Source organism: Schistocerca americana, chromosome 4 (genome assembly GCF_021461395.2).
Source record: "Schistocerca americana isolate TAMUIC-IGC-003095 chromosome 4, iqSchAmer2.1, whole genome shotgun sequence".
NCBI classification, from domain to species: Eukaryota; Metazoa; Arthropoda; class Insecta; order Orthoptera; family Acrididae; genus Schistocerca; species Schistocerca americana.
This window is the reverse complement of record NC_060122.1, coordinates 304,887,656-304,911,871: the sequence shown is the minus strand read 5'-3', so window position 1 is coordinate 304,911,871 and position 24,216 is coordinate 304,887,656. Positions and strand designations below refer to the sequence as shown.

The window sequence follows — 24,216 nt, the reverse complement described above, 5'->3', positions numbered from 1 at the left end:
TCTCATAAAACAAACAGGTAAAAAACTGTATCATTGTGGACAACGTCGGTTAGTATGTTACTCACAATGCTAAACAAAGAACATGTGTCACATGGAATTCTTGTGTCAGTCCCCTGACAACCTATTTGTTAATATTACCTAAATATAAAATTTTCTTCTCCTTCTTCTGCAGCTTTCTTGAAGGAATGAAGCTATGAGAGGTACTTGTAGCTAAGTTTTCCCTCTCATCCTTTATTCTCTTAATTGTAAAACTGGAAAAGCTAGCGCTTCCTGCTACCTTCTCAGGCATTTTGTTTATTGAGATCTTTGCTTCCACTGCCATAAATTCCGTGGCGTTGTGCAAAATCACACGTACCCGATTATGAAAAACTTTCGTGGCAGCTACAGTGTGCTTTCACTCCAGCTGCATAGAAAAGAGATAGAAAAGAGATCGGTGTAAGTGTGCAGGTCAGATGGTGAGAGGCAACTGAGGCAGCTACCCCTTCGGAAAATACGGATAAACTCGCCCAGTGCTCACGACGATAACGTGTGCTGCGTTGTTTTCCGCGAGCTCTAATGATCTTACCAGCTGAGCTACCCACGCACGATTTACGAATCACTAAAACAGCTTCTAAAGCAAGGGCTCTGGGATCGATTCTCGATCTCGTGCAGAGTTTCATTGTGTCAAGAAGTTCCATACATTCTGCTGTAGCGTAGAAGATACATTGTGGATTCGTACTCGTGTACCCTACTATAGACAGAAGATATGTTAATACTCTCCACTATAGAATAGAAATATTCTCGACGTGTAGTTACGTTTGAGTGACGTGGCCCGCCTGCCGTGTGTGTTGCAGAGGAGGAGTTGGACGAGTTCAACATCCACGTGGCCAGGCACCGGCCCGAGGAGCTCGCCAAGCTGGCCAAGACCACCAAATTCACACGCAAGGAGATCCAGCTCATCTACCGCGGCTTCAAGCAGGTCAGTTGCCACGTCGGCTGGGCCAACAAATATTGCTAATATTTCGGAGCCAACATTTTGCTTCGTTACCACACAGCCAAGGTGTATTAATCAGGCAACATACATGCTTGGAGGGTTTAGATTTAAAGTGAACAAAACCCATTGAACTTAATTTTCAGGTTATGTTGTTGGTCTTCAGTCCGAATACTGGTTTGTTGGAGCTCTCCGTGCTACCCTAACCTGAGCAAGCCTCTTCAGCTCCGAGTAACTACTGCAACCTACATCCTTTTGAATCTGCGTACTGTATTCATCTCTTGGTCTCCCTTTACGTCTTTTACCGCCCGAGCTTCTCTCCATTAACAACTGGCGATCCCTTGAGGTTTCAGAACGTGTCCTACCAACCAATCCCTTCTTTTAGTCTGATTGTACCACAAATTTCTTTTAAAAATTAATTGGTAGAAAAAGAAAAAATATTCAGCTACATGGCCTCTTTCCCATCCGTTTACGCCGTGTCTTTTGCTAATAGCATGACCTTGATGCAATCACAGCCCTCTGTAAAAAGATCGTTATCTCCTCTGTTGCATCCATTTCGAACTTTTCAAAGAATGCCCATAACCTCGCTAAAAGCCTCGTGCCCTCACAAATATGTTTTGTACCCGACTCTGGATGTCTGGGCGCCACTGACCTGTCGCACGGAAATTCGCAGAACCACACAGTCGTCTCATCGGCTCCCTGCCTAACAAGGGCCCATCATCTGCTTTATTGTCAGTCATCAATGCTCTGGCCATAACAGCGGCGACTCTTCGGCGCTAGTCAGCCTACCTGGACGTGGCCGCCAACCGACCGGCGACATCCAACGGATCTGCACAATGAGACCGAGGAGCTGGGCAGTCTGCAATATTTTCACCCCAGTTTCGCAGAAAAAACTCTCCCTTCGGCCCTCAGCCGCCGTACGCTTTTACTGCAGTCGCTTAAATCGGCACCCTCTTCCTTTGAACGCAGGTAAAGCTTACCGCTGTTCCTTCACTAGAGCACACAAGCAAGAGCATTAACTACTGCCGTCCACTTCATCATATGAATGAAGTCAGATCGTGTCCAGGTATAGCAACCAAGTAATAAAGATCAACTTCCCTAAGAACATGACGCAGCATAACACGGTATCAGAAGTGAGAGTGCCCTGCATCTCTCAATGTGATCTACCCATCTAATCTTAAGCATTCTTCTGTAGTACCATATTTCAAAAACTTCTATTCTCTTATTGTCTAGACTATTTATCGTCCATATTTGAGTTCCATGCATGGCTACACTCTGTATAAATACTTTGAGAAAAGACTTCCTGATGCTTAAATCTATACCTGATGTTCGCATATTTCTCATGTTCAGAAACACTTTTGTTGTCATTGACAGTCTACATTTTATATCCTCTCTGCTTCAACCATCATCAATTATTTTGCTATCCAAATAGCAGAACTTGTCTATTGCTTTAATTTCCTAATCTAATTCCGTCAGAATCACCTGATTTAGTTCGACTACATTTCATTATCCTCGTTTTGCTTTTGTTGATATTCATCTTATATCCTCCTTTCAAGACACTGTCTATTCCATTCACCTGCTCTTCCAAGTTCTTTGTTGTCTCTGACAGAATTACAATGTCAACATAAATCTTCGGATACAAGGCTGAAAAAGAAAACTATGGTTCAAATGGTTCAAATGGCTCTGAGCACTATGGAACTTAACATCTGAGGTCATCAGTCCCCTAGAACTTAGACCTACTTAAACCTAACTAACCTAAGGACATCACATACATCCATGCCCGAGGCAGGATTCGAACCTGCGCCTAGAACCTCTCGGCCACACCGGCCGGCAAGACAACAACTTTAATTAATTAATTGTGTTGTTTAAATCGTTTTTAAGTCTTAGGTATGTACCAGTAACCTGTCCCTCGCCCCTCTCGAATTGAACACCCAGGTAGAAAACAGCTTCAAGTGTCTGATCACTTTATAAGTGAGTTAATGTTTCAAATATTAGACATCAACCATGTGAAATCTTTATGGTTAAAGACAAGAAACGCTCAGTATGTTTTATTAGCTTCGGATTATTCCCTAAGTACACTAACGAAAATCTAAGCGAACATTTAGTAAGTGACAACCTCTTTTCACCTCTTCATTTTGTGAGGCTGAAAGTGAAAAAAATATAAAAGTATTGAAATTATTTTTAAAGTTTGTTGGAAGTGACTAAGTGCTGTCAGGTTTGATGGAAGTCTAAGGTGCTCTCTTTACCAAGCACTGGTTGAGTACTTTCTGGGTAATATGGACTCCATTTTAAGAAAAACTTTTTTCCCTAGTGTCAGTGTTTATGAGGGCATATCTCCTCAACCATGTGTCCTAAAATCAAATAATTTTGCAGGTACTCTCAAAGGTATGTGTGGATAATAACTGCAAAAATGTGTTGTGAATATAGTGAGTAGTAAGGAAGTAATAAAATGCTGATGTTTTACTGCATGAATAACGAAAATTTAGTAACCGTTAAACGTCCTTCCTTACATTATTTTGCGGGGAGAGGACGAGAAAAAGTTTCAAAAAGCGTTTTAATTATGCATAAAGATGGTTGAAGATGCTAAATGCTCTCATTCTGAAACACTGGATGAATATTGTCTGGGTAATTTGCATGACGTGAGTTGTACTGCCTTAGTACATACAAGCAGTTTCTAAATTTAATTCTTGATAAAGTAAGAGTGTACCCCAGAATGAGTAGATTATAATTGCATTTTAAGTTTTTAACGTCGGTCAGTAATCTAAGTCCTGGAAAAAAAATTTTGTTGCCACTGGAAGCTGTTAGATAGGCAACATGCAACTGGGATTGGGTGAGCGTTTTATCAATTTAGTAGCACAAATGTTAAATGTTGTAATACTTTATATCCTCTAGCTCATAACACTTATTGTTTAGAAGTATAAAATTTAGCACAATATTGGTCTTTGTGCACTTTATCTTTGCAAAAATGTTTTACGTAAGGTTTATTATCAGTATTGGTTTTAAATCATAATATACCCAAATCTGTTCCTTGCTTTATTAAAATATAAGTCTCTCAAATCGTTAATGGTACTTATATCCTAAAGCCTGTAATATTATTACTCTCGCCACAACTGCATATTGATGTATTTCTTAACATTTTAGTCAGAAGCAACCTCATTGTCATCCTCCTTCTGAAAAATTACATTTCTGAAGCATGCGTTCGGGTGAAGGGGAGTGGTTTTGAAATACACGTGATGTATCAGTTGCATCATGTTCAGAGCGATTTTATCGTTTTTCTTCTGCACACTGGAATGATAAAGTAAATCTTGATGCGCATTTGCTAAAGTCTGCAGAGGTATTCCTTAAAGTTTTTTCTCCACAGTAATCTCTCGAATGGAAGTTCTATTTCGTTGAAAGTTTCTTTGAATTTAATTGATAAGAACAACCCATTTCCAAATTTCATGCAGGACGTACATACACCCAGTTGAAGAGGGTGTCCCTGTGTGTCCAGTTTGCTGCTAGTTGTGTAGGTTTTGTGAGTTTTGGAGCTTAGAAATTTATTCCGAACATTAAAACGACTGTTAATTATTCTTCTCTAATGATTTTTATCATTCTGCTGTAGTCTTTTGGCAGGTAAATATTTTTTTAAATTTTTGCTTGCTTTTTCTATCACACCGGAACCAGCATCGTTAGGGAAGAATGGTTGAGCAGTCTGTAGAAACTTCAACTCTATAATATTTATTTCCATGTTAGCAGCTCGAGTTCGGTTTGATAGAGTCAGGGTCATTTTGATGATTATAATTTCCAGTGAACGAATCGAAAACAGACGTACATGTTTGAAGTTCCGCGCTTTATCTACAAGTGCTTGCCAATACAAGATGTTGTTGACATTTTTACGTCTTCCGCCACTTCATCAGACTATTAAAACATAAAAGAAGTTCCGCCGTTTCTTTACAAAATATGTAAACGATAAAGATGCGTCATGAATCTGTAAGAGTTATAAAATAAAACTACCGTGGATTTGGTTCACTATAGTTTTGAAAACTATTGACGATGATTCTGAAGGAAAGAAGTTGAGTGCCATCTGTTGGATGAAATGGTAGCAATGGATTTGGTTCTACCCTACACTGAACAGTAACATGTTTTTACGATACAATGGTACATTCTATTATAAAACAATAAAACTGACTTGGTTTACTTCAACACTGAAACCTATACTTACAGCTAAATTTCTTTGAGTATTTCGTAATGAAACTGTAAACAGTTGAATGGTATAGTTTAACAAATGGCAGCTACAGTTGCACAAAATAGTACAGATTATCATGAGCAGTTTCAGCACCTTTGCAATTATCAAATGTTCAGTCCTGAATATGAAAATAAATTAATTACGAATATTGTTGAATAACAACTCGTCATAAGTAAAGTGTATATCCAAACAAACATAAAAAAAAACTTACTCAACGGGAGTCGTGAGTCGAAGTGCTCAGGATACAATGGCGGAAAATCAGAATTATTGCAGTTGTAAGGGGAATCCAACAGGAGGCAGGGTAGTTTAGTCGACTAAAGAAGAGCTGAGCAGAAATAAAATCCTAAAGGCTATATTTCAAAAGGATATACGCAATTCATATCATGCATCCCGTTTCCACAATTTTTTTATTCATGACCAGCCAAATTAGCAGGTTGTCTGTTGCACTCTCTACTCAGCTTACAGCTCTTAAGTCGAGCTACAGCCACAATACTGCTGTTCAGCACTGAAAGTGCGGTCGAACTGTCTGTAAGCAATATTTCGATTAATGTGAGCAGCTACTCTTGCGAAGGAGTCGTCGAGAAACATTAGTCCGGCGACCGCCAACGGTTCATTTATCTGAGAGCCACAGGGACCAGTCTGTTGAAGTACTTAATGAAGAATGGGCTGTTAATTAAGCTCAGGAGGCGCCGAGGAGCGGATCACATCTCACAAACCTTGTTGCAGTTTCCAAAAACCACTCCAGCTGCAATTTCCCAAAACCGACTGATCACTTATACACTAATGTTCAGGTCGGTTGATTTGGGAGAGGGGACCAAACAGCGAGGTCATCGGTCCCATCGGATTAAGGGAGAATGGGGAAGGAAATCGGCGGTGCCCTTTCAAAGAAACTACCCCGGCATTTGCCTGAAGTGATTTAGGGAAATCACGGGAAAGCCAAATCAGGATGGCCGGACGCGGGTTTCAACCGTCGTCCTCCCGAATGCGAGTCCAGTGTGCTAACCACTGCGCCACCTCGCTCGATACTGTCGTTCAGGACAGGGGAGTATTAGTTACATATAAAATTCTTATATGGGAGACATTTTCCTGGGTAGGCTATTATTTTATTTTGAAATAAACACATCATTTCATTATTTAGCAATTAGCTATTTTCTCCCCCTTAGGCATGATCAAGCCCTTTTGGACGTCTTCAATAAAATTGTGGAATAAAAATTGTTCCCCTTATACTGTAGAACATTCCACGCATCAGTATGGAGAGAAAAGCAAGATGTGATGGCGTCCCTAATACGAATTTGTACAGCAGTCCCATATGTGAAGGCTTTATGCAAAACAGAAAAGGTACAACTCTTATATGAGTTTTGCCACAGTGTCGGCTTACGTAATACAATGGAGTACAGTAGCATATCTACTGAACTGGAAACACACGACTTCCTTCCAAAAAACTGTGCGGCAGCTGTAAACCTACACATTAGAGAGGCTACAAAGTGGACATAATTTGTTCCTGCTGGATTCCACAACTGAAACACCATATTGTATGAAAAGCTTACTTATTAGACCAACGACGTGTTCGAAAAGTAACGCAACCTATTGAGGAAATAACTAAGTTACACAAGTTGTCGAAAGTGTCCTCCATTATGTGATTAACGTAATTGAGTATAACACAGTACGTTCTTAAACACTTGCTATACCGTTTGTTGAGGAACTGCAGTAACACACAGTTCTCTATATCCGAATTCCATAAAATACTGTTCATGATTAAATCGCTGAATGTATATGCAAATTCAGCTTATACAAGGAATATCAGTCTGGCTTCCATAAATACGAACTCCACCTTAACTAAGATAACTTCGCCTTACCTAAGATAACTTCGCCTTAACTAAGATAACTGGTGAAATGAAATGTGCCATGGGCAACAGTGAGGCCGTAAAATTGACACTCCCAGACTTTGTCAAAGCATTTGATATCTTCAACTCTGACTGAGCAGAAAAAAGCGGGACCTAAATTTGTCAGATGGTATCCTGCGCACTTTGAAATTTTCTTAAAAAACAGCCAGTGACATGTTGTCTGTCGGTATAGAAGCATGTTCTCTCAGCAGCGCATGGGGGTCAGTTCCAGGCCAATTATTGCTAGCCTTTTATGATAACGCTATCTCTTCGGTTCTGTTCTCTTGCAGGTAGCACTTCTATGCCGACGATCTTCAGTTTTACGCCAGTGACAGACCAGAAGAAATCAATAGTGCGAGCGTCCTGGTGAATGATGATTTGTCTTCACCAACTTAGTAAGATGGTTGCAAAACCTATGACTTAAACTAAATGCTAAACAGACCCCGCAAATTTAGTGTCTCATTAGATTGTGTAGTTCTCAGTTCTGCCAACAACTGCCTCCTACTTTTCTTGACGATATTCTATAATCTTATTAAAAAAAAAAAAACAGTAAAGAGCTTGGGTGTACCTTTCACGGACCATCAATGCCCTTAAAAAGTTTCAGAACGTATTCATACAGGAAGTGAAACGTATAACTATACAATCACTCATCCTATCGAAAATTACGATATTACAATATTATCAAACACGGCACGAATAGTGAGAATATAGACAAACTGACCATGAACGTTTGTGTGCGCTAAACCCGAAATATCTGTTGGGAATGCAGGAGTACGGCGTATGTTATCTTCAGTCAGAAAGATTCCCAACATTTAGCAATAAAACGATATTTATTAAATATGAAGCTGCTTCTTGTGAAATGTCCAGCACAATTAGACGTTTGAAATGATTATAAGTCCTCTAACACATTAAAGTACAGTCACTGTGCCTCAGAGTGATGCCCACGTAGAGCCCAAAGCTGGCCTACGACGCCCACGGAGCCTAAGCCTCGGAGACGACGGACGAACACTGCAGCTCGTAGACTCGACGGTAACTGGAGACTGTACACGAGTTGGCGCACTGAAGAGAACTGTCCACCGTAGGTTTTTACTTTCCATTATTGTTATTTTAAACCTTTACAAAAGGCAAGCCGCAGTGGCCTACCCACGCCGCTCTTCGACCACAGAAAAAAAACATACAAGAAACATGAAGACATAAAAACAGATGCACAGGTAGGATAAAAAAAAAAAGGAGACAGATATATGAAAAATAAATGAAGTCGTTCACGGAAGGCACTGGTCTCACAGGGAAGTTCAACTCAATGCACAAACGTAGACGGATGGTTGAACACGTGAATGTAGGAGCACTGAAGAAAAAACACCGTTGCACTAAGACGAAGAGAAACACTAGCACAATGATGGCGATCTTCGGCGCACTACAAACACACTGTTGCACAAAAAAAAGGGGGGGGCCTGCCACAGGGAAATATGTGAGGGTAAGGGGAGGGGGGAAGGATGCCAGTTGGAGAGAAGATGGGAGGGAGAGGGTATGGGGGTGGTAGCCCAGGGAGGGGGGAGGAGAGGGAGTGAGGAGGGAGGAAGTGATGAGGGAGAGAAGGGAAAGAGAGTGCCCCGGAGGAAAAATACAGGAAGAGGAAGGGGAGGCAGAAGCCACCTTGGGCAAGAGTGTGGTAAGATGGAGAGAGGGTGGGATGCAGGTGTACAGGCATGCAGCAGACGGGGGTGGGAAAGGATGGGAGAGACAAGTGGATGAGGGGGATCAAGTTTACGGGAGGTGTAAAGGATCCGTATCCATTCAAGGAAGAGGAGGAGGTGTGGGAAAGGAATTTAAGTTGTAGAGGATCCACATGGGGGATGTGATAGGCAAGGTGAAGCAATGGTGTTTCAGGATTTGAAGGGACTTGTATAAGGTAGGAGGGGCAGAGATCCAGGCAGGATGTGCATAACAGAAGATGGGGTGGATGAGGGATTTATAGATGGGGAGGATTGTGGAAGGGTCCAGACCCCATGTGCGGCCGGAAAGGAGCTTGTGGAGGTGGAGTCGGAGCATGCCTTGGCTTGGATCATCCGGAGATGGGGCGTCCAGGAGAGGTGACAGTAAATGGTGACGCCAAGGTACTTGAGGGTGGGGGAGAGGTTGATAGGATGGCTGTAGACAGTGAGATAAAAATCTAGGAAGGAAGGGGTGGTTTTGCCTACAATGGTGGCCTGGGTTTTTGGAAGGATTGACCATGAGTAGCGACTGGTTACACCAAGTGGTGAACCAGTCAAGATGGGATTGGAGAAGGTGCTGGGAGCATTGCAGGGTGGGGGCAAGGACAAGGAAGACAGTGTCATCGGAATATTGGAGAAGGTGTAAGGGGGGTGAAGGCAGTGGTAAGTCCGATGTGTAAAGAAGGTAGAGAAGACGGGAGAGGACAGAACCTTGGGGCACACTGGCAGAGGGGTGGAAGGTGTAGGAATCCGTGTTATGGATGGTGACATAGGAAGGATGCTGAGAAAGGAAGGAAGCGATCAGATGGACATAATTAATAGGAAGGACGAAGGTTTGGAGCTTGAAGAGGAGACGGAATGCCATACACATTGGTAGGCATGCTCAAGATTGAGAGAGAGGAAGATGAAGGAACGACAGAAATTGAGTTGTTCAGAGAGGAGGTGAGTGAGGTGAAGGAGAAGGTCATTGGTAGAGAAGGATGGCTGAAAGCCACATTTGGTAGAGGGAAGGAGGTGGTGCTGGTGGATGCGTCAGGTGAGGATGGATTCCAGGACCTTGCTGAAGACTGAGGTAAGGCTGATGGGATGGTAGGAGGAGACAGTGAATCCCAGTTGGTCTTGTTTGAGGAACTTCAGGATCTGGGAGGTTTTCCACAGGGCGGGGTAGAAGCCAGTGGACAAGCCAACATTATATAGTCTGGCCAGGGTGAGGAGGAAGGAGGCGGGAGCTTCACGGAGGTGACAGTAAGTAACATGGTAGTGACCGAGAGTGGTGTTGTGTTTCATGCGAAGTGTAGCTATGATATCTTGAGTGGTGTTTGGGGTGTTGAGTTCAGTGTGTGTAATGTTGTCCCCAAGTACTGGAAGCCAGGAGCATGGAAGGACAGAGGTGTCAGTTCGATCACGGTCATCAGGGATGGTAAAGATATCGGAAAGGTAGGAAGCAAAATGGTTGGTCTTACATGAAGGAGAGGGTAGTAGGGTACGGTTTAGACCTGGTAAGGCGGCGGAAGGCTGACCAGTACTTAGACGAGTTAATAGGTAGGGTAGCATTAAGGTGGGTGCATGTCTGTCGCCAGTCCCAGCGTTTTTTGGCTGCGAGCAAGTTTCATACATGTCGTGAGAGTTGCCGGTGGCGTTGTAGTGTATCCCGGTCCCATGTGTGAAGGAATGCATGGTATAGATGGCGGGATTCGCGAAGGAGGAGGGTGGCCTGTGGGGGTAAGGAAGGCGGTGCGGGTGGATAGCGACAGTAGGAATGTGTGCATCCACGGCCTCAGACAAGGTCTGCTGGAGAAAGGAGATGGCATGGTTAATGTCAAAAGGGTGGTGGTAGGCGAGGAGGTGGCAATCGATCCGGGTACTGAGGGTATTCTGGTAGGCATTCCAGTTGTCACGGGAATAGTCATGGACATATTTCAGGGGAGGGTCGATGCGAGGGTCTGAGCGGTGGCGACGACCATCTGATACGGTGAGGAGGACAGGGAGATCGTCGCTGCCAGTGGAGTCAAGGATGTCCACCGTAATGCGGCCAAGGAGGTTGGGAGAGGCCAGGAGCCCGCGTCTCGTGGTCGTGCGGTAGCGTTTTCGCTTCCCACGCCCGGGTTCCCGGGTTCGATTCCCGGCGGGGTCAGGGATTTTCTCTGCCTCGTGATGGCTGGGTGTTGTGTGCTGTCCTTAGGTTAGTTAGGTTTAAGTAGTTCTAAGTTCTAGGGGACTGATGACCATAGATGTTAAGTCCCATAGTGCTCAGAGCCATTTGAACCATTTAGAGGCCAGGACGACATTGGGAGTGGTATTGGATTCGGGGTGGGTGTTGGGGAATGGGAAGGAGGTCACCTTGGAGGGAGGTGAGGAGCCGATGTCACCGTCGTAGGCGGGTGGCGGAACGACTACGGATGTTGAAGTCGGTGGCAAACATGTAGGAGGAGAACTCCGCCCTTGTGGTTGGAAGTTCGCGTTTGTCGTCTGTAGAACACAGAGAGGAGAAGACAATATTAGAGTATATTAGTCAGAGGACCGCCTTCTGCCGTCCTAGTGTCTGAAATAGTTTATTTGTGGCCGGAGTTCTTCCATCGTCGCAGATGAGTGCGTTAACCATCACTTCGACGCACTGGACGCAGTACAAACGGTGATATTGCAAATTGCTCCGGTTTATAGGGCTATAAAAGCTAAACGGCTGTGATCACGTTAGTTCATTTCCACTGAGGTTCTACATCACGGTAGATCATCTTTGAAGGTAGTGTCTTCTAGTGTTTGGTACGTAGATGATGTCAGTCATTTCGTGTTATTAATATTAGACAACGCAGTCATAATAAGGGGCAGAGTTGGGCAATTGATCAGTAATTTTACTTAGGAAATGTTAACTTTGTAATATAAAGGGTTTTCTAATCTACAATAAATATATAAACAGGATCAACGTTTATAATTTAGTACGTTTAGTTGCCTTCATCATTCATTTATGTTTAGATTGTTATTTATAGCATTAAGGGATCCTAAGATCTGCTTCAGGGGATAGCCAAACAGGGCCAAATCTTCATTTTCGCGTTTATTATTTTCCATTGCGCACATTCATTTTACACCCGCCAGGAGTAGCATTTTGGATATGTTTTGAAATAAGTGTTCTACAGTTTTTTATGTTGATTTTGAAAATCACTTTCATTTTTTAGAGTCATATCAGGATTTTTCACAAAATGAGTTACCATAGTTTAAAAATTTAAGTATATGAAGCATAAATAATAAAATTTTAATCAAAGCCTATATTTATAATTATTTTAGGCGTATAGTAAAAGTACTTCAAACACTTGTCATAGCAACAATAGCAGTGCTCTGTTACTTTTATACGCAGACTTCATCTTTTTTGACTTCCTTGGAGAATCTTCATCTTTACTGTCCCTCTTCTGCAGACACATTCGACCATCATATTTTCATTACATGTTCCCAAGTACCTCCACCTCCTTAACGTCGTGGTGGAATTGTTCTCCTAGCTCTTCACTGCAATGTCCCATATCTTCTAGGAAGTAGCAACATGTGAGTGTAGGAAACGTACTTTCACACTCAACTTGCAACCCAACTTCTTAAAGTTTTCGAACATTGTTTCGACATTGTTCTTGATTTTTATTATATAGAAAGTTTTCATTAAAAATCCGAAGGCAACCCTCAAATTTTTCTCTAATAATGATTATATATTCAGATTCGTGTTGCTTCGCCAGTTTGATGAAGATGAGTACCAATAGAAGCTCCAGGCTTGATTTTTTCGCCGGCCGTTAGGCCGAACGGTTCTAGGCGCCTGAGTCTGGAACCGCGCGACCGCTACATTCGCAAGTTCGAATCCTGCCTTGGGCATGGATGTGTGTAATGTCCTTAGGTTAGTTAGGTTTAAGTAGTTCTTAGTTATAGGGGACTGATGACCGCCGGCCGGAGTAGCCGAGCGGTTCTAGGCGCTCTAGTCTGGATCCCCGAGACCGCTACGGTCGCAGGTTCGAATCCTGCCTCGGGCATGGATGTGTGTGATGTCCTTAGGTTAGTTACGTTTAAGTAGTTCTAAGTACTAGGGGACTGATGACCTCAGAAGTTAAGTCCCATAGTGCTCAGAGCCATTTGAACCACTTTTTTGACTGATGACCTCAGATGTTAAGTCCCGTAGTGCTCAGAGCCATTTGAACCATTCAATTTTTCTTGACTGATGAAGGGAAATTTCGCAGAAAGGTTCTTAGAGGATCCGTCTTGCGCAAGAGACCTTAAAGGTTGCTACATCATTCCCAGTTTGATATATAGTTTTGGAATCAATATTTTTTGTGGGCTAGAAGCGATTCATGCTCGATGTTTCTAGTCCCAGGCATTAAATGTCTCCGATATGACCGAACTTTCACATTCTAGTGCTTTTATTTTGTCCAGCCACCATACTCACATAAAAACCAGAGCACTTTTGTGTACACTTCTTGCTTTCCGAATAAAATTCCTATTGCTCATTTTAAAAAATCTATTAAGAAGGTGTCCATTATATCATAAAACTATTTTGAAATCAGATCAGAAATTGTTAAAGAATACATATTTATTTTCACTCATTTGACATTATACAGACTGGTTTTACAGCTTGGCATTTGGTGGTCAGATTATAATATGTGGAACACAGCTTGAATGGTACAGGATAATTTGTGATGGTTTCGTATGTCAAGCACCTATTTTCAAATTTCTATTAGCGGTGGAGCCACCACTCAAGTGACGAAATGGTGGCCTCACCGCTAATTGAAATTTCAAAATGGATTCTTGATATTCGATATTCTTTCTTTCTCTCTTTCTTTTGCTTGTGCCGTTGTCCCGCAATGACGCAGGGTCGGCGTGGTTAATCGCATTTGGCAATGTTAATTGAAGGGATGGCGGGATGCCCTTCCTGCCGCCACCCCATACCCGCCGGGACGGAATTAGTGTACCCCAACTGTCGGTGTCTAGTGTAATCCATGGAATAGTGCAAATGTGTTCAGATGTCTGCGAGCCGTGTAACTGAGGCGGGACGTGAGGACCAGCCCGGTATTCACCTAGTGGTATGTGGAAAACCGCCTAAAAACTACATCCAGGCGCCGGCCAGAGTGGCCGAGCGGTTCTAGACGCTACAGTCTGGAACCGCGCGACCACTATGGTCGCAGGTTCGAATCCTGCCTCGGGCATGGATGTGTGTGATGTCCTTAGGTTAGTTACGTTTAAGTAGTTCTAAGTTCTAGGGGACTGATGACCTCAGAAGTTAAGTCCCATAGTGCTCAGAGCCATTTGAACCATTTTTTTTGACTGATGACCTCAGATGTTAAGTCCCGTAGTGCTCAGAGCCATTGAACCATTCAATTTTTCTTGACTGATGAAGGGAAATTTCGCAGAAAGGTTCTTAGAGGATCCGTCTTGCGGAAGAGACCTTAAAGGTTGCTACATCATTCCCAGTTTGATATATAGTTTTGGAATCAATATTTTTTGTGGACTAGAAGCGATTCATGCTCGATGTTTCTAGTCCCAGGCATTAAATGTCTCCGATATGACCGAACTTTCACATTCTAGTGCTTTTATTTTGTCCAGCCACCATACTCACATAAAAACCAGAGCACTTTTGTGTACACTTCTTGCTTTCCGAATAAAATTCCTATTGCTCATTTTAAAAAATCTATTAAGAAGGTGTCCATTATAACATAAAACTATTTTGAAATCAGATCAGAAATTGTTAAAGAATACATATTTATTTTCACTCATTTGGCATTATACAGACTGGTTTTACAGCTTGCCATTTGGTGGTCAGATTATAATATGTGGAACACAGCTTGAATGGTACAGGATAATTTGTGATGGTTTCGTATGTCAAGCACCTATTTTCAAATTTCTATTAGCGGTGGAGCCACCACTCAAGTGACGAAATGGTGGCCTCACCGCTAATTGAAATTTCAAAATGGATTCTTGATATTCGATATTCTTTCTTTCTCTCTTTCTTTTGCTTGTGCCGTTGTCCCGCAATGACGCAGGGTCGGCATGGTTAATCGCATTTGGCAAGGTTAATTGAAGGGATGGCGGGATGCCCTTCCTGCCGCCACCCCATACCCCCCGGGACGGAATTAGTGTACCCCAACTGTCGGTGTCTAGTGTAATCCATGGGATAGTGCAAATGTGTTCAGATGTCTGCGAGCCGTGTAACTGAGGCGGGACGTGAGGACCAGCCCGGTATTCAACTAGTGGTATGTGGAAAACCGCCTAAAAACTACATCCAGGCTGGCCAGCACACCGGTCTCCGTCGTTACACCGGCGGGTGGATTCGATCCGGGACTGGCGCGCCTACCCGAGTCCAGGAAGCAGCGCATTAGCGCTCTCGGTTAACCTGGCGGGTACTTGATATTCGATATTGTTGTTGTTTAATAAATTTAACTGGGCAAATGGGACCGTGTATTGCATACTTTACGAAGGAGTTGGTCCTATTGGTGTGTCCCGACAGCAATGTTGAAGTGTGGCTTAATAAGCTGCAGTATTACTACGTAGCGGGAGGAGCTGTAGGATCATTCGTTACACTATTCGGCAGAACGAATTTGAGGAGTCAACGGTAATGACGAGGATTTCCCGTGATAACGTAACGTGCAGTTCCAAGCCGAGTGTGCTTGCGTGCCCGGTAGGAGCAGCGGCCGGTGGTTGTTTATTTGACAGGAATTACCGCCGTAAGAGGCGACTCGTTGCCGTAACGCGCCGCAGCGTGGTCCGGGCCAAGTTGGTAAGAAGTGTGCGCCATCGTTACCGAGTTTCCGGCCGTTACGCCCACCTCGAGGGCCGTAGTTGGTACTGACGGCCCGGAAGGTTCCCATAGGGCGTGGTAACGAGCTCTGCACCCGTCAACCCCCCACTGCCGCTCGCGCAACGCCCTTGGTCAGCTTCTTCTACAGCTGTGCTTCAGTAGCTATTCCCACCTGCAACAAAACTGTTTTGTTGTGGAGTCAGTCTTCTGACTGTTTTGATTTTCCCAGCCAGGAATTCATCTCCTGTGCCAACCTCTTCATCCCAGAATAGTACTTCAAACGAATATCGTCATTTTTTTATGATATACGCTACTGGCCATTAAAATTGCTGCACCACGAAGATGACGTGCTACAGACGCGAAATTTAACCGACAGGAAGAAGATGCTGTGATATGCAAATGATTAGCTTTTCAGAGCATTCACTCAAGGCTGGCACCAGTGGCGAAACCTACAATGCGCTGACATGAGGAAAGTTACCAACCGATTTCTCATACACAAACACCAGTTGACCCGCGTTGCCTGGTGAAACGTTGTTGTGGTGCGTCGTGTAAGGAGGAGAAATGCATACCATCACGTTTCCGACTTTGGTAAAGGCCAGATTGTAGCCTATTGCAATTGCGGTTTATCGTATCGCGACATTGCTGCTCGCGTTGGTCGACATCCTATGACTGTTAGTAGAATATGGAATCGTTGGGTTCAGGAGGGTAATACGGAACGCCGTGCTGGATCCCGACGACCTCGTTTCACTAGCAGTCGAGGTGACAGGCATCTTACCCGCATGGCTGTAATGGATCGTGCGCCCAGTCTCGATCCCTCCGTCAACAGATGGGGACGTTTGCAAGACAACAACCATCTGCACGAACAGTTCGACGACGTTTGCAGCAGCATGGACTATCACCTCGGAGAGCATGGCTGCGGTTATCCTTGACGCTGCATCACACACAGGAGGGCCTGTGATGGTGTACTCAACGACGAACCTGGGTGCACGAATGACAAAACGTCATTTTTTCGGATGAATCCAGGTTCTGTTTACAGCATCATCATGGTCGCATCCGCGTTTGGTGACATCGCGGTGAGCCCACATTGGAAGCGTGTATTCGTCATCCCCATGCTGGCGTATCACCCGGCGTGATGGTATGGGGTGCCATTGGTTACACGTCTCGGTCACCTCTTGTTCGCATTGACGGCACTTTGAACAGTGGACGTTACATTTCAGATATGTTACGACTCGTGGCTCTACCCTCCATTTGATCCCAGCGAAACCCTACATTTTAGCAGGATAATGCACGACCGCATATTGCAGGTCCTGTACAGACCTTTCTGGATACAGAAAATATTCGACTGCTGCCCTGGCCAGCACACTCTCCAGATCTCTCACCAATTGAAAACGTCTGGTCAATGGTAGCCGAGCAACTGGCTCGTCACAATAAGCCAGTCACTACTCTTGATGAACTGTGATATCGTGTTTAAGCTGCGTGGGCTGCTGTACCTGTACACGCCATCCAAGCTTTGTCTGACTCAATACTCAGCCGTATCAAGGCCGTTATTACGGCCAGAGGTGGTTGTTCTGGGTACTGATTTCTCAGGATCTATGCACCCAAATTGCGTGAAAATGTAATGACATGTCAGTTCTAGTATAATATATTTGTCCAATGAATACCCGTTTATCATTCGCATTTCTTCTTGTTGTAGCAAATTTAATGGCCAGTAGTGTATTTATTCAAGAGAAAGAGTTTCACAATTTGAGCAACTCAGTAACGTGTGGGCTACCTCTCGCCCTTATGAAAGCAGTTATTCGGCTTGGCAGTGACTGATGGGGTTGTTGGATGCCCTCCCGGGGGATATAGTGCCAAATTCAGTCGAATTGGCATGTTAGCACTTCAAATCCGTAGCTGGTGGGCAGGTACTGTCCATTATGCTCCAAACGTTTTCAACTGGGAATAAATTCGTTGACGTTGCTGGCCATGTTAGGGTTCGGCAACCAAGAAGACAAGAAGTGGAAACTCTCACCGTATGCGGAAGGGCATTATTATGCTGATATGTAACTCAGGATGAGCGCCTCCTATGATGGTCAACAGAACGGGACGTAGACTATCGACGACGTACTGCTGTGATGTGATAGTGCCGCAGATGAGAACCAAAGAGATCCTCGTGTGAAATGAAATGTCTCCCCAACTCATCATTGCTGGATGTTGGGCCATATGACGGTATCCCATCGTTGTCTGGGGTGTCTCCAGACGCGTCTTCGGTGGTCATTTGAGCTCAGTTCGAAGTAGAACTCATACTGAAGATAATTCGACTCCAGCCAATGAGATTCCAGTCCAAATGTGCCCGAAACCACTACAGACTGGCTTGTTGGTCTACAGAGGTCAATGGTAGTCGGTACAAGTGGCGCCATGAGCTCAGACCCCCCCCCCCCCTTCCCCCTTTTCCTGTGTGTCACCTGTTAGCTGTCCTTGTGGTCACTGACGCACGAGTTGCACTTCGTATCGATGATAATGGTGGCTGCGGGGCTCTGAGCACTTCCGTGACGATTGCTTGGTCCTCACGTTCTGTCGTCTCTCTAGATCGACCGCTTCGAACTTGACACTGCGTTCGGCCAGGTTTCACCCATTCCTGCCTGCCAATATCATCGAATGGCGCCACCCCTCATATCCAAATGTCGAGGGATTTGTCGGCTACTCCATCCGGCTCCGTTGCGCCCAACTACACGTCCTCTCTCAAATGCTCACAGCCATGTATATTGTTCACGCACTTAATCTGCGAGGCTTAGGTAGTGTCCTGCTGGGTACGCAGAATGAAATTCGCAAAGGCCTTATGCCCTGGAATCAACATGTATCCTGTTTACTATCCTTTCCTGCTGCACGGTGAAAAGCACTGCAACGTCACATATTCATCCATCGGCCGCCTAAGTTTACTATTTTGCATTTTCCGTTGATACCTGTATGAATATAAATTTCTGAACGATTTTTAGAACTCCTTTGTTGTCTTAGGATGTATTCGGGCACAATAATAGCTAACTTCGGTACATGTGACAAGGATATTGGGTCCAGAATAGTACTGGGGAAGAGGGCTAATAAAGAGCTGCATGTGGTAATGTGGAATAATAATATTCGGCAACACACTCTGAAAAGAATACTTCACAGTATGGTGAAGAACTTAGTTCAATATGTAGCTCAAATAAGGAAAGTTAGAGAGAAAGTTAGAATAGTGGAAATGTACTTAACGGAGAATGTCTGTAGTTAACGAAGCAAGATAGGATACGAAATGAGGAAGTCTTGAGTTAAATGGAGATAACATTTGAATATAGAGCGCTTCAGTGATACAGGCACTTACAGAGAATGCCCAACCGTAGAAGGTCAAGGACAATTTTAAACTGAGGGCTTCTCCGAAGAAGAAGGAGAGAAATGCCAGTGTAAGATGGGAGAAATACATAGGGGAATCAATGGAAGACACTGCAGAGGACTGTAACTGTCGAAAACGGCTGACTCTTGGGAAACGCCGAACAAAAACACTTCTCGGTGTATGCACTCTATAGTAGAAAAATACATAATTAAACATGTAGGTGATTGGGATTGCTAAATTTAGTTCACAAAACTACCACCTCTGGCATCAACAAGGGCTCTAACCCGACTGTGCATTACTTCTTGCTACCTCAACTCCTTGCTAGAGTTCGTCAATCGCATCGGCTGGCCATTGGTCGCATGCCAGATCCTTGGCAACGCCTGACGAGAAGTATTCGAGAATATTTTGGCCAAGACAACAATTAACATACCCTCGAGGTAGGTCGGGACAGCATTGTAACCATGCGGTCTTGCTTTGCTCGTTCAAAGATAAGCTGACACGGACCTCAAAGATGGCGCACAACCACAGAGTTAACACGTCAGAAATGTAACTGCTTAATGAATACAGACTACTCTGACGTGACGTGGGAACACGTGGGCTCACGTCATAATGCGCCTGAAATAAAAATGCAGTACAGGGTTTTGTGCGCATATGTTTATATTGAGCTGACGTGACGTGGGAATGCGTTGGATAATGCAATCAGACGCAACACGCGTTATGACCCGTGGGAAGAATATAAAAAGATCCAGATTTTTCTTCAGTAGTGGGAAAGCGTCAGAAGAGTCAAGTGGTTTATCCTGTACCGTTTCCAGTTATTATTTGAAGATGGAGGAGAAGTTTATTGAGTACCTTCGGTAAAATCCGGTGCTGTAATTACCCTACAAACCGGGAATATCGTAACCAGCATTCAAGGAACGAGGCTTGGGACGAAATAGGAGAAAAACTCGGCATTCCAGGTTAGTGAAAACAATTAGTTTTCCCAAGTACATTATTAGTTTGTTCTTTTTTACAATTTATAATAGTTTAATAGTCGTTATATTTTATATTGATAGGAAAAAAGTATCAATCAATATCAAATAAAACCAGATATGAATATAACAGATATTTCTTATATAAATTAGGTTATATGAATGTATAACTAAAAATAACACCCAATATTGAAATTGAAACTAGGTTCTATTGAACTTAAAACGGTCGATTATAGCGAATGCGCTCATTAAATAAATAATACTGTATGTGTCACGGAGCATCTCTACCCTTTCGAATGGAGTGCCATTGCCAAGGACAACTTGCTGAACCATAATCAGAAACGAAGTACTTTTTGAACTTATCTCTGGTGAAGACCGCTTCTCTTACGAAATGTCTACGAATGGGTTCGAGGTTGGCTATGCCATGAATGTTTTCACTTTCCATTCGGATTTGTTTCTCGAAAGGGGAAATATTGGTGGATGTATTCCGAAGCACGTTGTGTAGACAAGTGGAAGCTAAAACTATTATATCAGCAGTTTCTGGTTTAGTTTCAATAGACTTTAGTAATATCTCCAGCACCCGGCTAGCATTCCGAACGCATTTTCTACAGTCCCTCGAGCTCTTGAATGGCGGTAGCTGTATACCTTCTCTTCGTCACTTCTAATGGCTGCTTTGCTGTATGGACGCATCAAATAGGCTTTAAGAGGGAAGGCTTCATCTGCAACAATTACATAAAGAAACTTCACCATTGCTGTTAGTAGCTCATTGTCTTGTGGAACGGCGTATTTCTTGCTCTCAAATATTTTCTCCATCTTAGATCGCTCAAAAGTTCCTCCATCGCTACTTTTTCCGTAAGCTCGAACGTCAACAAGCGTGAATTTGTAATTTGCATCTACCAAAGCCATTAAAACAAGGAATATGTGCCTTTGTAGTTATAGTACAATGAACCAGCACTATCTGGACATCGGATTTGAACGTGCTTGCCGTCCAAAGTTTCTATGCAGTGTAAGTCCGCCTGCTTAGCTGGGTGATAACGTGCTCGCCTCCCAAGCAAGCGGGCCCGGGTTCGATTCCCGAACGGGCTGGAGATTTTCTCCGCTCAGGGACAGGGTGTTGTGTCGTCCTCATCGTCTTTTCATCCTCATCAACGGCGCACAAGTCGCCCAATGTGGCGTCGACTGAAATAAGACTTGCACTTGGCGGCCGATCTTCCCCGGATGGGGTCTCCCGGCCAACAATGCCATACGCTCATTTCCAGTTTAGAGCATAATTCTAATTATTATCATAATCCTTGGCGATCAATTTCCATTTGTCTTTGTTTAGTTCTGGCATGTAAATCGGTTGTAGAATTTTCTAAATTACCTCGCAACACTAACTATTTCTCCAACAGTTGAAAAGCCAATCCGAAAAGAAAAACCCAATATTCTGTAAGAATTTACAGTTGCCAAGTATCTGTGAACAGTGAAAAAAAGCCAAATTCTTGAAGCATTACTCTTTACGTTGTCCTTTGGCAGCTAGGTCACCTTTTATTGTCTTTGGGCGCCTGAGGAGAATAAATGAGTAGCTAATAGATAATTAAAGACTAACCTAGAATTCTAAACTAATTTCTCTGTTCTAGGTAATGAATGTAAAGACAATTGGAATAATCTACGGTATGCGTAGATCCAGGCTAAACACTGTAGAGCCACAAAATCAGGACAGGCAGCAAAGAGTTAGAGCAAATGGAAATTTCACGATGAATTGGCTGTTTTGAATCCAACTCTCGTTACAAGAAAACCTCGAGGAAATGAGGAAGACAACTCCAATAATGAAGATTATGATGGAACGCGGGAAGAGATTGACTTACGTCCGATTGATGAAACAGATTCACAAGTCGTCTCGTCAGAAAGTTCCCTATCCAACCCACCAAGAAACGACCTATTGCAAAGTGCAATCCCTACAACGGCGGAGGCTATCGACAGTCCCATGGCCAATGTGCCAGATTCTCCAACAACTTTTACTCGACCTTCAGCGAAGCCCGTAAGGCCTTATGTTGGAAAAATACGTTTGTTGTCATCCGTACAAGAAATGGTTAAAATTGCGAAAGGCAACCAACGCTTGCTCTCCCAAGTACTTCTTCAAAGTGCACCCGCTGCATCAAGTAACAACGTGGTTGATGAATGCGAAGTTTTTTTTCCTCAGCATGGCGAAAATTGTGAAAAAATTGCGTCTTGATGAGCAAATCAGAGTGAAGGTAAAAGTGAGAAACATTGTTTCGGGGGCAGCGTTGCAAGCTGCACGTGGGAGATCAATTCAGGTGAACCCTGGTTGCCACATTACTCTTAATACAGATCCATCATCGTTTCATCAGCCCTCCTTACCACCATCTCCTCAGCAATCGGAACACAGCTTGGACTGCTCAACGGACTCAACGTTCTCCTACACTTGACAAGAGAAACAGCAGGAATACTTTACTAATTTGTAACTACTTTTCTGACGTATAACAAAGTGCACTTAGTGAAAAGAAAATAAAAATTTGTAAATGACACTGTGATAATTTTATTCCGTCCCAGATATATTATAAAATAATGTGTTAGCACTTACCTCAAGCAAACGGCAAGGCGTATCTCAGCCGAAATGCTTGTCCTGAACTGAATGGAGCGTTTCTCTATTATCGGACCCACCAAGCTCAGGAGATGGTAGAATCCAGTTTTTGCCATTCTGTAATACCACTTAAACCGCTCGTCATCTTCTATTAGTTGAGGTATTAAATTCTGGAACTCCCCGAATTCGTCTCACCCCATATTGATAGGATGCTCCCATTCTCTAGAAGAGCAAATGGATGCAATACACAGAGCAGCCATTTCTTCTTCTTCTTCTTCTCCTAGCATATCAAAAACACAGAGTACATTCATGGTTGCAGGTTCAAATCAAACTGTCGGGGAATGTAACGAACACGAAGTAGTTGTTCCATATCATGTTGCTATACGTCAGGCCAATGTGAACACCGCTTCATGTCTGACGTGGTCCCATGGTGCCCGTCTGTATTTACCCTGCAGGAGTTACTTTTCTGGCGTGTTAAAGCGGATTAGCAGCTATGTGCACGAGAGATAATTGTGTGGCGTACAAAATAGCATCGGCTACAATACTCAGGGTGTCGGGTCCGTATGGCGATAACGAAAGCAATCAGGTCACGTTCGCTGTCCTCGAGGCCTCCACACTCGATTAGAATCATCGTGAAGCTTGCGGTAGAACCGGGACACACTTATGTGTCCAGTGTTGACATTGAGCATACATGTCAGCTCTTACCTCTCTGTACACGTGAATCAGACTAAGAACAGCCGACCAGTTGCAAAGGATAAAGTAATCTTTACCTAGGTTTCAATAGATATAAATCTATCTTCTTCAGAAGACGCAGTATTATAACAACATGAAGTGATATGTCCTTATCGTTTAGGCAAACATCTGCATAGTTACATTAATCATATAAAATATAGCACTGACAACAGGGTTTGTCAAACAAATAAAATAGGTACATAGAAGTTGCAGAGCGCCTAAGCGCCTAAACGATAAGGACATATCACTTCATGTTGTTATAATACTGCGTCTTCTGAAGAAGATAGATTTATATCTATTGAAACCTAGGTAAAGATTACTTTATCCTTTGCAACTGGTCGGCTGTTCTTAGTCTGATTCACGTGGAACCATTGCTGTAGCGCAGCTATGTTTAAAGTACTCTCTGTACACGCGTCAATGAAAGCTGCCAGAATAGCCGTCACACTGTCCGTGTGGGTACTTGTCTTGTGGCAAAAAAGCCTATTCCCTGACTCAAGGTGTACGATCCTGAAAAGCAGTTCGAACAATATGTCTGATCTCTCGGGCACTAGCGGCGTTGCACGATTGAGATCCTGAACGACGTTGAATATTGGCCTCTTGAACCCGTTCTGATTCCTATGGTAGTCCGTAGGATCTCGGTGGGCCACGATCCTGCTACCGTCGAACTCCTACACGTGCGGGTATGAATTTCTCCTTCATACACGAGGCATAACACGATCTTGTGGCAGATAATCAACTGACAGAGGCAAATACTGAATGAGATATCAGACTTCCCTTCAAGTGGACTCTCCAAACATTCCACTGTTTCGTTTATCTCGGCCAGCGTCAGTGGCATCGTTGAAGTGTGTCGTTACGTGTTGATGTGAACGTTTAAGTTTAGTTCCTTTGTTCGTTTGTTTCGTTTTCATCACTGTTAAAATGCTAACCAGCGAAGAACGTGTGTTTTTAGTCGAACACAGTTTCAGTTCGTCGAACGTTTAATTCAGTTTTCCCAGAGATAACACTCCCATATCGCGATACTGTGTGAGATTTGATTAAC

At 43.6% G+C, this 24,216-nt stretch overlaps 1 protein-coding gene across 1 annotated transcript in view; it reads left to right on the top strand.

Moving 5' to 3' along the window:
- Positions 1-361: 361 nt before the first annotated feature.
- Positions 362-24,216, top strand: part of LOC124613436 (Kv channel-interacting protein 4-like) — a 504,767-nt gene continuing 480,912 nt past the window's right edge. The window contains exons 1-2 of the mRNA XM_047142138.1: positions 362-386; positions 834-958. Coding sequence (XP_046998094.1) covers positions 362-386; positions 834-958 — 150 coding nt within the window. The remainder of the gene's footprint in view (positions 387-833; positions 959-24,216) is intronic.